Source organism: Syngnathus floridae, chromosome 11, assembly GCF_059516105.1.
Source record: "Syngnathus floridae isolate MCC-2025c chromosome 11, RoL_Sflo_1.0, whole genome shotgun sequence".
NCBI classification, from domain to species: Eukaryota; Metazoa; Chordata; class Actinopteri; order Syngnathiformes; family Syngnathidae; genus Syngnathus; species Syngnathus floridae.
The window spans coordinates 3893367-3906098 of record NC_142423.1 but is presented as its reverse complement, the minus strand read 5'-3'; the positions used below and the strand labels follow the sequence as shown (position 1 = coordinate 3906098).

Genomic DNA, 12732 nt, shown 5'->3' with positions numbered 1-12732 from the left:
CACTGCCATCGTCTCTTCTGACGCCGACCAGCAGCGAGTGTCAACTTCTCCTCTTCTTCTCCGTAACACAGAAACTTCTCCATCATGAGCTTCAGAAGATCCAACGTTCAGCAGATCTCTGCATCCCACGTTCAACCCCGCTACCGTGCCTTCAGCACCTATGGCGGTTCCCAGGACGTCCGCGTCTCCTCTGTACCTTCCCTGCGTTCTTCAAACAAAATGGGCAGCGGTATGATTGCTGGTTTAGGTTTGGGTGTCAGCGGCTCCATGGCAGCGGGCAGCGGCATGGGAGGGGGCATCACAGGCAACGAGAAGGGAGCCATGCAGAACCTCAACGATCGTCTGGCCAACTACCTTGAGACGGTGAAGAACCTGGAGCAGGCCAACCAGGAACTGGAGATGAAGATCAGGCAGGCGCTGAAGACCGGAGGGCCTGACTTGAGAGACTACAGCAAGTATGAACCCATCATTGAAGACCTCCGTAAACAGGTTGGTGTGACAAGCGAAGAACCAGAATTACTTTCATCTAATATCACATTATTAAGACAGTGAAGATAACCTGCACGTTTGTGAATGAGACCCAGAAAAGCTTCTTCAGTCAATGCCAAATGCAAAGAAGTGCATTTCTTTCTAAAATATCCTTTGCCAGTTATGATATTTCTTGCATAAGAATGAAGGGTGTGGTTCTGACCACCCCACCCCACCCCCATCAAAAAGTTGTTCATGACTTCCCTTGATGAGTCACCAACACGAGGGTAGAAACTTCCACATACAACAGTTCTCCAAATGGCGCCGCGTGTAATTGACATTCTATGCCACTCCCCCCCTCCCCACCCATGTCCGTGGGCCCCAATGTGAAACAGATGTGTGGTAAAGACGACACAAAAGACCTTGTCCTCCCCGCGTGTGTGTCGATGTATATGCGCGTGAGCGTTCTGCTTGCATAACAATCAGCTTCACTCGGCAAGAGTCAAATGTCACATATTTTCTCCAAATGCCACAAATTTCACATTTTTCACTTTTCCCTCAACTGTTATAGGCTTTTGTGTTTCCCCTTTCCGGCCAGACAGGATACGGTGCTTTTAAAAGAAATTCTCTCCCACCCGCAAAGAATTCAAACTCCTCCACTCACGTAAACACGTGAACATATAAACACATTTGATTTATGCAACTCTTTTTCGCAAGGAAAAGTCTCTTTTTTCAGAGTTCCAGTGGAACATTCTTCCTTCTCTTCCATGATTCCTTTTGTGTAATCGGACACTCTGTCGCTTGAACAGATGTGGAGATCCGAATCACATCTGCAGATTATTGGACACAATATGAAGAACGAATCCCCATGACTCCCAATAGGAATATGAACAGAATAAAGTTTGCAACACCAACTGACCGTTAACAAAATATCCGTCTCATTGTTTTTTCTTCTCAGATCTTCGACAAGATATCGGAGAACGCTCGTCTGGTGCTCCAGATTGACAACTCTCGTTTGGCTGCTGACGACTTCAAAGTCAAGTATGTGATTTTGTCTTCAGGCGCCCAAGTGTTTTATTCAAGGTTCTATAAATGTGGTGATTCAAGGCTTCCTAGTCACATGTCATTTGGCCTTGCCAAGGCAGACGAAACAATTCCATCCGCCCTTGTGAGAGATTATCTCACTATGGCACCTTTGAACACTTTTGAATACCAGCAGTCTGAAAACACGAGGGATGGAAATCATGAATGTAAAATTGATTTGTTGTTTTTATCCGAAACATGGAAAAAATTAGCTTGGAAAAAAGAATTAGCTTGAAGCTTGTTTGTAATAGAGTGTTGGTTTGTCTAGGTATGACACAGAGCTGGCCATTCGCCAGTCGGTGGAGGCCGACATTTCCGGGCTAAAGAAAGTCATCGACGACACCAACATGAGCAGGATGAACATTGAGAGCGAGATTGAAGCCGTGAAGGAAGAGCTTGATTACCTTAAGAGGAATCACGAAAATGTAAGTGGACAGTACAGAAACAATTGCAGTTCATTCTTTGGTGTCAACTACAAAGTGTGTGCGTTTTTTTATTGTTGTAGGAGGTGAGGGAGTTGAGGAATCAGATTTCCCAGTCAGGTGTGCAAGTGGATGTCGACGCCCCCAAAGGTCAGGACTTGTCCCAGATCATGGCGGACATGAGGGGCAACTACGAGAAGATCGCACTGAAAAATGCAGAAGATCTCAAACGTTGGCATGAAAATCAGGTAAGGCGATGATCCTGTGATCCCTCAACAAAGTTCACGTTGATACGTGTGATGTTCTTCCTCCTCTCCACTTTAGACAGCAGAAGTTGTGGCGCAAGTATCACAGAACACAGAAGCGCTCCAGGGTGCCCAAGTGGAGAGGGGTGACTTAAGCAGACAGATACAAACTCTAGAAATCGAACTGGCGTCTCAACAGAGCTTAGTAAGGATTCGTCTTTTGTATTTGAATCCATTTTGATTATCATCCAGTTGAATCAAACTAAAATCCCTCTCAAACATCTCATCGTTGTTTTATGATGATCAGAAAGCCTCCCTAGAAGACACACTACGCAACACAGAGCTCCGGAACAACATAGAAATGGAGAAGTATAACTCTATCCTCCTACGTCTGGAGGAGGAGCTCGGAAACCTGCGCGCTAACATCAACCAGCAGACGCAAGAGTACGAGGCTCTGCTCAACCTCAAGGTGAAACTGGAAGCTGAGATCCAGACCTACAAGACCCTACTGGACGGCGGTGATTTCAAGTAAGTTTGAAGTAACATAAGTCCAAACATGTTTGGCTTGATGGTTGCAGTGGAGGCAAACGTTGAAGTCACTTCTCAGAAGTTGATGATCAAGTAGATGCAAAAATCGTTCAAAGTGAAATATTTTTGTAACCATCAACATATTTGATTTGACAGGCTTCAAGAGGCACTCTAATGAGCGGTCGGCCAAAGTTCCTGTAAAAGGCCATCCAGGCCTGTGCAACCCTGACTAATGTCGGACCTCGAAGCAATAAAACAATTTGTTGACCAACAGTGCTGACTACTGGTGTATTTTTGTGACAAAATATGAAAACTGATTATTTACATTGATATAGTTGTATTGAATAGGAGGTTACATGCAAGTAACAACTAAGTGTGCAAGTATACCTAATGAATTGTCCCTTGAGTCCTGTTGAGCCACCGTGGCACATCTTGAAGCTTTTGATTTTTGGCCACTAGAGAGCGCTGGACTCAAAACACATAAGACGCACACGCATGTTTTTGTGGCAGTTTTTTTTCTTTTTTTTTTTTTTTTTTTAAATATCCCCATTTCCCCCCCTCACTTGCGATTTTAAGCTCTACAAATCTGAAATCCGTAAACAATTTGCCAATATGCTGTATTTTAGAAGACTAGTGTTTTTGTACTTTGCAGTTAGTCAATTCTAATAATACGAAGCATAGATAATAAGATATAATAGGTCACTTCACTGGTTTCTTTTATATCAAACAAATTGTTTTAGGTTATCTACCTGACATGTTTCGGTGGTTTCTTCCGCCTTCATCAGAGTGTCACAGATGTGATAGTGACGCGTCTTTATCAGCAGATGGATGAAGGCGTGGCTCACCTGTCAGATTTGACAGGTGAGCCACGCCCTCTGCTGTCCATTCACCTCTCCAGAATGCTGTTCCAGGTTGTAGAGAGCATATAGGCTCCCTCATCCCTGTTGATGGTTCTCGGGCCCCGCTTGCGGATCTCAATGGCCTCCCTGATCCAACGCTGATGTTTATTTTCTTCAGTGCGGATGACTCTGGCCTTTTCCCAGTTCATGATGTGGTTTTCTCTTTTACAGTGATCGGTTATGGCTGACTTGTAGTGCTCCTGTTCTGCTTGTAGTTTTATTGCTCTTGTTTGTCTTGTTGCCGTCTCCTTCTCACACTCCTTCTTGTGTTCTATTTTTCTTGTGATGAAGTTCCTCCCTGTCTCTCCAATGTATGATTTATTGCATGATTTGCATGGAATTTCGTATATGGAATTGCATTTGTTTTCCGGGTTGACTTTGTCTTTTGGGTGGACCAGTATTCGACGGAGTGTTGTATGTGGTTTGATAGGTGTGGTTATGTTGTGTTTATTCATGGCTCTTTTGATGCGTTCCGTAATTCCTCTCACATACGGCAAAATCACCATTCCGCTGGGTTCTTGTTTCTGTGTTTGTTTCTTTCTTTTCCCCTGTGTTTTGTATCCTTTGTTTTTTACCTGTTCTGCACCTTTGGTTATTGCCCATTGTGGATACTGACATTTTTTAAGTGCCTGTTGTATGTATTGTTCTTCCTGTGCTACGTCCTCCGGATCCGTGATTATTGTTGTGCGTTCATATAGTGTTCTGACAACTGACAGTTTATGTATAGTGGGATGTTCTGATGTCCAGAGGAGGTATTGGTCGGTGTGTGTGGGTTTTCTGTGTACTTTTATTTTTATGTCTCCGTTGTCTGTATGGTGTATATTGATGTCTAGAAAGGCTATGGCTTGGTCTGTTTCTTCTTCATGGGTGAATTTAATGTTACCGGTGGTGTCTATGGTGTTGAGATGGTCTGTGAGGTGTTGTGTATGTCCTGTTTTTGTTTTTTCTAGAATGTCATCGACGTAGCGTCTCCATAGCGTGGGTTTGTATGTGTCCGGAGCTGTTAAGAGTGCCTTTTGTTCCAGATCTTCCATGAAAAAATTGCACATGATGGCAGAAAGAGGGTCTCCCATGGGGAATCCCTCTTTTTGCCTGTAAATTGTGTTTCTGTATTGAAAGTATGTGGAGGTGGCGATGAAGTGGAGTAGTTGGGTGATGTCCTGTGCTGTTAGGTTTGTGCGTTTCTTAAGTGTCCTGTCTGCTGATAGTCTGTCATGTACTATGTGTATGGTGGCATGTGTGGGTGTTTTTGTGAAGAGTGAAATGACGTCGTGTGATATGAGCATTTCATCTTTCTGTACCTTTACGTGTGTGAGTTCTGTAGCGAGTTGTTTCGAGTTTTTGCAGTGTCGATCCGTGAGTCCTAGTAGTGGTTTTATTATTTTTGTGAGTGCTTTTGAAAGGTTGTATGTGACTGACCCTATGCTGTCTACGATGGGGCGGAGAGGTGTACCTGGTTTATGAATTTTTGGTGTGCCATAAATTCTGGGGATGATGTTTGCTGTGGGTATTAAGTGATTGTATGTCTGTTTGTTTATTTTATTTTCAATGAGTAGTGGTTTGAGTAATGCTTTGAGTTTGTTTTTCTTGTCTTCTGTTGGGTCTTTTTGTACTACTTCGCGTCACTATCACATCTGTGACACTCTGATGAAGGCGGAAGAAACCACCGAAACATGTCAGGTAGATAACCTAAAACAATTTGTTTGCTATAAAAGAAACCAGTGAAGTGATTAAATAAGGAAAAACAAAATGAACTTAGTACAGATATAATAGGTCATTTTGTGCAGTCACAATAAAAATCCCATGGGCCCTTCTACAGCCATTAGTGAAACCCAGAATAAAGAGTTCCATTGTTTACTTGAATATTTAAAGCATTTAGTCATGGCCAGAGTTGAAGGATCGTAATCCGTTAAACCACAGCTCTTTCATGTCAGATTTATTAGCAGTTTTATATATTTTGTAAAAATTAGTACAAGTACAAGATTTAAGTAGCTACTTTTTTTATTTTATTTTTTACACAGAGTATAAGTGCTTTTGCAGCCTTCCTTGGGTGCACGCCAACAATACCATGATGCTGGCCAAGGGAGGCGAGCTCGTAGCTGAGCTCGTGAACGCAAATGCGCGCTCCCGACAATAACCCGCTGACGCCTACATCCGGGAACTACCGCGAACTCGCTCTTCAACATGGCGGCGTCAGGTGAGGTTTATGTGGGTGAACCGACAGGGTCGGTTCCGGTGAAATTCCGCCGGTTTTCACAACGAATAAGCGGCCACTTTATGTTTTAAAGTTGCGAGTACATCTTCGCTCACTTCCCCGTCGTCGTCTAGTGCGGAAACTAGGTCTGTTGCTATTTTTAAGCCGGTGCCTACGAAACCGCCGAAGGAGGGGAACTGCACGAAGCAACGATCAGCTCAATTTGAACATTTTACACGTTATTTGTGTTTTGATGTTGTTGTTCAAAAGCAACAAATCGGGGACTCATTTTTGAGCACTTATTAGTTTATTAACAAGCGTTGTATAATAAGCCTCCGGTTGCTATATGACGTGTTAGCAAACGGCTAGCTAATGTTCGGAGCACACGAAGCAGCAAGCGCGTTTAGTGGAGGAGGGGTTGGGCCAACCAGCCCGGGCTATCAGAGGACTCTCCCCACGTGTGCAGTCGCTCTCCTCAGCGTCAGTGCTAAATTAAGACCGGTCAGCTCTTGCGCGTTCGCTCGAACGCCACACATCGGTGGTAGCTTTTCATCGTCGGGCCATTCGGCAGTCTTTTCCGGTCCAGTATTGCTGCGACGACTGCGCACTTGATTCGTGGCGCCGCGACGTGAGCTAGGCCGTAAAAGCTAGCTAGCGCAGCAGCCATACGCTCCCCGTCAGCACGCCTTGTGCTGACTAAGCTGCGGCTAGCATCGCCAGAAGAGTCTCCTATATGATTCATGTTTTTTGACTGCCACGTGTTGGTCCTCTCTTGGCTCACTGATTCATAAAAGTTTGCAATGAAGTTCTCGCCTAGCGTCTTTTGTGTCAGTGCTGTCAATTTCGTTGATTTAATTTGCAGTCGCACAACATCCTACTCTATTTGTGTGCAGTATCACGTTATGAATGTTATGACTCCTAGAACTTGCGTGCACGCTCTTCTGCCTCTGATCAAAGCCAAATCGACTTCGCTTGCCGTTCAGACAGTATAGAATGTTCTGCCATACATGGATGATTTCTGGTTGGCTGTCACAACCACTACCAGCCTTTTCCAATGCTGTTTCTGTGATAGCTTGCAGCGCCAATGTGCAAACTCTCTATTGGTCTCCCCTTAGCTAAGAAAAAGAACAAGAAGGGGAAGACCATCACTCTCACCGACTTCTTGGCAGACCAAAGCGGCGGAGGCAGTGCACCGGCTCCCAGCTACCCTGCCAAAACCACTAGCTGGGCTGATGAAACAGTTGACTTGGATGGAGATGGTGAGCACGTATTGAAATGGAGAAGATATTTTTTTTGTTCAAGCCAATAATCAGTCCCCTGCTGTGAAATTGGAATGCTGTTTTGAAAGAGAAATAATGAAATAGTAGAGTGATCTGGTTTCCCTCTGTCCATCTTTTCAGTGTCAACTTCATGGCACACAGATGAGGATTCGTTCCGGGCCCCGCCCATTGACCGGTCCAGCCTGCCCACGGCACCCCGTTCAGCTCGTGAGCCCAATATCGACCGGTCCCGTCTGCCCCGCAGCCCGCCGTACACCGCCTTTCTTGGCAACCTGCCCTATGATGTCACTGAAGAATCCATCAAAGACTTCTTCCGCGGCTTGGCAGTAAGCAAATACTTAACATGCTGTTCAGAAGTGGAACGACTCAATCACCCTGCGGTCTTAAGATAATCAATTGCACGTGATGTTTGTGAGAGTTTCTGTTTGTCCCAATGCTGCCCCAAGTTACCAATGTATCAAGTCTGTTCTGCTTCTCTAGATCAGTGCAGTGCGTCTGCCCCGTGAACCTAGCAACCATGAAAGGTTGAAGGGTTTTGGCTATGCAGAGTTTGATGATGTGGACTCTCTCCTGAGGGCCTTAAGTCTCAATGAGGAGGTGAGGCAACATACCATGTAGATGAATTTGTAGCAGACATGATTACAAATGTCTTTCTAATGCGATCCTGCCATTTTGTTTATAACCAAAGAACCTGGGAAACCGCAGGATCCGTGTAGATATAGCAGACCAGTCGAATGATAAAGGTATAAAGTTAATCATTTTTTCCCCTAAAGTCTGTAATGTGATTTAATCCAATTTAATCCTGTTGACGATGTGTTCCATTTTGTACTTTAGAGAGAGACAGCGGAATGATGGGAGGTCGAGACCGCGGTGGGAGAATGGCGGACATGGGCCCGGACAAGACAGACAGTGACTGGAGGGCTCGGCCCAGCGGAGAGGAGAGTGATGATGGGCCTCCCAGGAGAGACGATGCCTTTGGAGAGAGTAGGTCACATTTAAAATTTTGATTGGGAATGCAACAATACTGCATCACAGTGGTTATTTGCGACTAGCTTCTTGGAATTTTACATTTTGAACTTGACTGTAGTTTAAGTTGTTGATGTCACGGAAATAAAGTGCACATATTTTTCCAGGTTCAAAATGAGATACTTTGAACAACTATTTATAGTAGCAAGTAGGAGAGCAGCTTGGTGTAGCTACAGATAGACAGTTTAAAACTGAAAGATGAATTATAAACACAAATGTGTTTTAAATAAGTAGATGTATCTAAAATGTCCTGCAGGATCACGGGATCGCTATGAGTCGGATCGTTTCCGAGACGGTTCACGAAGGGACTATGACGGTGGAAGAGATCGCTACCGAGACCGCTACGATGACAGAGACCGGCGAGAGTACGATAGAGGTGAGTCGTGTGTTCTGGAGATGGGATGGATTCATTAGGAGAGCTTTCACTGGTATAGATCAATCATTGTGATAAAATGTCTTTCAGTTTGTAGTTCAACTTTCAATCCCGTTTTGCTCTCTGCTTTCTAGGCTATGACTCTCGTGGTGGCGGAGGAGGCCGCCGTGCTTTTGGCAGCAGCTTCCGTCGAGATTACGATGATAATCGGGGTAGCAATGACCGTTTCAGCGATCGAGATCGTTATGGGGAGAGGGATCGTTACAGTGAGGATCGATACGAGCGACGTGATGAGAGGCGTGATGACAGAGGTCAGTGCACAGCTTGGAACATGGTAATTGTTAAGTTGCTTCACTGCTCCATAAATAAACCATGCTTGTTTCTTGCAGCTCCCCAGCAGCGGCCCAAGTTGAATCTAAAGCCCCGCAGCGTGCCCAAGGATGAGGAAGGCGGCAGTGCCGGCAGCGGTGGGTCTTCCCCAGCCGTTGCGCCGACCTCCAGCGGCAGGGCCTCCTCCATCTTTGGTGATGCCAAACCTGTTGACACGGCAGCCAAAGAACGGGCGGTTGAAGAGAGGCTGAAGAAACAGGAAGAGAGTTTCCAGAGACAGCTGGAGGAGGACAAGGGCCGGGGCCCTGACCGAAAGATACGAGACAAGTATGTGCTTTGCCCTGCTCGTCAAAATGGAAATGATTTCTAAATATACACTGAGTCAATCTTTTATAACTAGAGACCCAAGCTGGCGAAATGAGGAAAGTTACACAGAGAGATCTCGTACAGGAAGTGAGTCCTCCCAGACAGGAAGTGGTTCTGGAAGAGGTGAGGTTATTATTATCTTGTCTAATTTTCAAATTTGTCCAGAGCAAGTAACACAAGCCGCCTTTCATTTCTCCCGCCAGCGTCACGGTGTCGGGACAGCGAGCGTTCCGGGGAGAACGAGGTTTTCAGTGGGAGGGAAGATGAGCCTTCATCTCCCGCGCCCCCATCACAGCCTCCCCCCACGAAGGAGCCGTTGAAGGTGATGCCAGCACCTCCTCCCAAGGAGAACGCCTGGGCCAAGAGAAGTGCGGCCAACGCCAGCACTGCTGACGCTGATGGGCGATCCCCGGTCTCCCCTGTTGGTTCGGCTCCCCCCAAGTTCAGGTGAGTGTAAAGTTTCAATGCCTATCCAAGTACATGGACTATGGAATGTTATGCTCTAATTATTATTATTATTTTTTTTTTTAGCTCCTCAAATTCTTCAGATGAGAGAGAATCCGGAAAGGGTAAGGCTTGCTGAACACGGGGACACGGTGGCGGATTTCAGCAAAGTACAGCCTTGGACACATGCAAAGCATTGTGATTAGCAAAACTACACAGCAGAGGGGAAACAATTTACAATGATATTTTACAATTTACGATTTGACAAGTGAAATGACCCAGTATAAAAAAACAGCATTTAGCAGATTCTGTTTTGTTTTTCTTCTTCCGTACATCTGGCGGAGCTTGCTCCTTCTTTAAAAGACCGCGATGACAAAGAAGCAACTGAAGTCTCGGCAACTAACTTTAGGTTTTGCGCAGCAATTCACAAAGTACAGTGATCCACCACAATAGGGAGATTAATTAATTCATCTTCCGAGCCGCTTTATCCTCATGCGGTTCACGGGCGTGCTGAAGCCTATCCCAGCAGGCTATGGGCGGCAACCGGGGTACACCCTGAACTGGTTTAACGGGTTTGTAACAGAAGAATTTTGACAGTTTAATTAGGTCATTTTTCAATTGATAATCTGCTCATCTGTATTTTTGTTCATATAACATTGTATTTTTTTAAGATATAATTTCATTATTTTCTCTGGTGAGATTCGGTGGTGATTTTTTTTTTTTTTTTTTTTTTTTGGAGGGGAGTGGTGAAAAATGAAACTATTTTCACTTATTCTAAACATTGCACCGATTCTCTAATTCCGGATCTACTAAACAAACAGTTGGCATTATTAATACGCATCGGTCTGTCATTGCCCCTCAATCAGTGAGTGCCACGCTGCTGCCGTGTGTTGAAAGCATAGTCGACAGTTTACCGTCCAACCGTTCTCTCAACTGCCTGGCTTCTCCTTTAAGATGAGAACAAGGCCGGCGGTGCTCACCGGGACCGGGGCCCCCCACGGGCTCGAGGTGGGCCTGCGGGGCCTGGAGCAGGGCGAGGAGAGGTTCCCAACAGAGACCGAAGAAAGGAGGCAGACAGGTCAGCCACTTAAAGCCTAGCAACTCTTCAAGTTGTTAACCAAAACAGACAGGGATTTAGCATGAGGGCATCTGCAAAGAGTGGCCCACATTGAGCTACACAACTGTTGATGCATCCTTTGTTTTGAATGTGGTGGACTACCAACTCGGGCAGTGGGACTATTTAATGCACTCCCTGCAAAACCTGCTCACAATCCCCAGTTTGGATGTTGGAGTGCTACAACAGTAACAGCGTAGCATGTGCTGTAGAAAACAAGTTTTGACTTTGACCAATAGCAGCTTGTAGATGATCCAAATGGATGGTTTATGCTCCTGTTTTGCTATTGAGTATTCTTGGCAAGCGCTGCGAGTCCTGCTGGTGAACGTTAACCTACGGGTTCATTCTGACTGTAGAAAGGATAACAGAAGAGACCGAGATGCCAGACCACCGCCAGAGCCAAAGAAATACAAAGAATCCCCAATCCCTGTAAGTCCGTCACTGGGCACCCAACTCTGGCAGTTGACGTAGTTTCTAAAGGCTGTTCTCGAAGCACTTGGGCTCCTCTTCCTCTTCCCTCACAATTTATTCAGACCAACCACCACCAGCAGCAGGCACCAAATAATGTACCTGAATAATTTGCATGAGTGCAATTTGCTGAGAATGCCCGATTGGTTGTCTCTTTCAGAAGTTCAGCTCAGCCAGTAAATACGCCGCTTTGCTAATGGACGGAGACGACGACGACGCTGGGGATGTGGAGTAGAGAAGACGGCAAAGAAGAGGAGCAAATGAACACAAGAATAATAATTTCACATAGCTTATATTCTCATGTGGATGTAGCCCCCCCTTCCCCGGGTGATCAAACAGCCCAACCCACCTTCAAACCTGTCCTTTCCCTTCATCTTCCTTCCCTTCTACTCAACTCTGAGGACTCTTTCAGGTTCAACACAGTCACCTACTGGACTTGCTTTTAATTGGGTTGGGGAAAATTATGAGTGTTTAGGTCTGGAAATGTGATAAAGTTGGAAAATTGTAATAAATAAATGGAAAAAGTGGGGAAAAAGCAATTTGTACATTTGTGGATCAAAGATGCGATGGATTGATCCTAGATATTGTAGCTATAATGGCACTGTCATGGACTTTTAAATTCGAATCAAATCGTTCACATTGACTTGCGTACCTCCCACAAGGCAACAGCAGTTAATTAGTCATTTGGAAATTGTCCTTAAGTCTACTCCCGCTATCATTAATCACAAATCATGTCTTCCAGCACTGACTTTGATTCTGAAACTACCCCATGGACTGTAGTCCATGTCCACTGTGCAACATGTTTTGATGTGTTTCACTCCAAATGACACCAAACAGCCGCCTCGCGACTCCGCTCGAGTCTTTAAGTGCCATTATTGTTCTGCCCTTATCATTGTACAGACTTTGTTCTCTTTCTATAACTTCTGATGAAATCATCGCTTCAATTAGTCCATCTGCGCTCCTTTCTGGCCGTCTTCCCGTCGTCCTCTGCTCTTCACAAATCCTTCTTCCTCATGTGAGGGCTGCAGTGTGGGAGCCTGGTTTTCATGACATGACCTTTTTTCCCGCTTGCAATAAAAAGGGGTACACAGCACGTTCTTCCCAACTGTTTATTTTTTTACTCCAATCGATGAGTGCTTTGCATTTTTCCATGCAACTGGTGCACTGAAACAAGTATTTTGATTGTTCTCTATTTGAACATGTACATTTTCAAATTAAGTCAATTTAAAGGACTTTCTGTTCCAGTGAGGAAAATTATAAATATTAATAGTAGATTTTGGGATAGGGGATTTAAAAAAAAAAAAAAAAAGGCTCTGAAAATATGTGATATCTCTGAGAATCTGGTACGCATGTTCAGAGAAATGAAGGCTAGTCATGTTGGCTAGTGTATTGGCACAAACTAAACATTTCCTCATGGTTACCACCACTTCCTTCTGAGACCAGCACGAGTGGGCTCTCACTAATAACCTAGAGAATTTGAAGGCCCTATTAA

At 44.9% G+C, this 12732-nt stretch overlaps 2 protein-coding genes across 7 annotated transcripts; both read left to right on the top strand.

Moving 5' to 3' along the window:
- On the top strand, nucleotides 1–3019 carry LOC148390387 (keratin, type I cytoskeletal 18-like). Of its 2 annotated transcripts, XM_088389200.1 has the most exons (7): nucleotides 1–489; nucleotides 1427–1509; nucleotides 1820–1976; nucleotides 2057–2221; nucleotides 2298–2423; nucleotides 2526–2746; nucleotides 2903–3019. In XM_088389200.1, the coding sequence occupies exons 1-7, from the start codon at nucleotides 85–87 to the stop codon at nucleotides 2919–2921; spliced, it is 1176 nt and encodes a 391-aa protein (XP_088245326.1). In that variant the 5' UTR covers nucleotides 1–84; the 3' UTR covers nucleotides 2922–3019. The 2 variants fall into 2 exon arrangements, with proteins under 2 accessions (XP_088245326.1, XP_088245327.1); XM_088389201.1 differs by lacking the exon at nucleotides 2903–3019 and having other exon boundaries at nucleotides 2526–2750.
- Nucleotides 3020–5303: 2284 nt separating this feature from the next.
- Nucleotides 5304–12333, top strand: eif4ba (eukaryotic translation initiation factor 4Ba). 5 transcript variants are annotated; one of them, XM_088389193.1, is made up of 15 exons: nucleotides 5304–5325; nucleotides 6955–7098; nucleotides 7240–7445; nucleotides 7600–7716; nucleotides 7808–7862; nucleotides 7954–8103; nucleotides 8402–8521; nucleotides 8653–8829; nucleotides 8908–9175; nucleotides 9249–9337; nucleotides 9418–9661; nucleotides 9746–9783; nucleotides 10613–10736; nucleotides 11129–11201; nucleotides 11401–12333. In XM_088389193.1, the coding sequence occupies exons 1-15, from the start codon at nucleotides 5319–5321 to the stop codon at nucleotides 11473–11475; spliced, it is 1887 nt and encodes a 628-aa protein (XP_088245319.1). In that variant the 5' UTR covers nucleotides 5304–5318; the 3' UTR covers nucleotides 11476–12333. The 5 variants fall into 5 exon arrangements, with proteins under 5 accessions (XP_088245319.1, XP_088245323.1, XP_088245322.1 ...); XM_088389195.1 differs by lacking the exon at nucleotides 5304–5325 and adding an exon at nucleotides 5684–5842; XM_088389197.1 differs by lacking the exon at nucleotides 10613–10736.
- The last annotated feature ends 399 nt before the right edge of the window (nucleotides 12334–12732 follow it).

Bases quoted from the DNA above. Each gene is read 5' to 3' on its own strand.
- LOC148390387 (XM_088389200.1), top strand. From the start codon at position 85: ATGAGCTTCAGAAGATCCAACGTTCAGCAGATCTCTGCATCCCACGTT. The intron at 1,510-1,819 runs GTATGTGATTTT...TGGTTTGTCTAG, and splicing joins GCTGACGACTTCAAAGTCAA to GTATGACACAGAGCTGGCCA. The intron at 2,424-2,525 runs GTAAGGATTCGT...TATGATGATCAG, and splicing joins TGGCGTCTCAACAGAGCTTA to AAAGCCTCCCTAGAAGACAC.
- eif4ba (XM_088389195.1), top strand. The intron at 7,863-7,953 runs GTATAAAGTTAA...TTTGTACTTTAG, and splicing joins AGACCAGTCGAATGATAAAG to AGAGAGACAGCGGAATGATG. The intron at 9,662-9,745 runs GTGAGTGTAAAG...TTTTTTTTTTAG, and splicing joins TCGGCTCCCCCCAAGTTCAG to CTCCTCAAATTCTTCAGATG.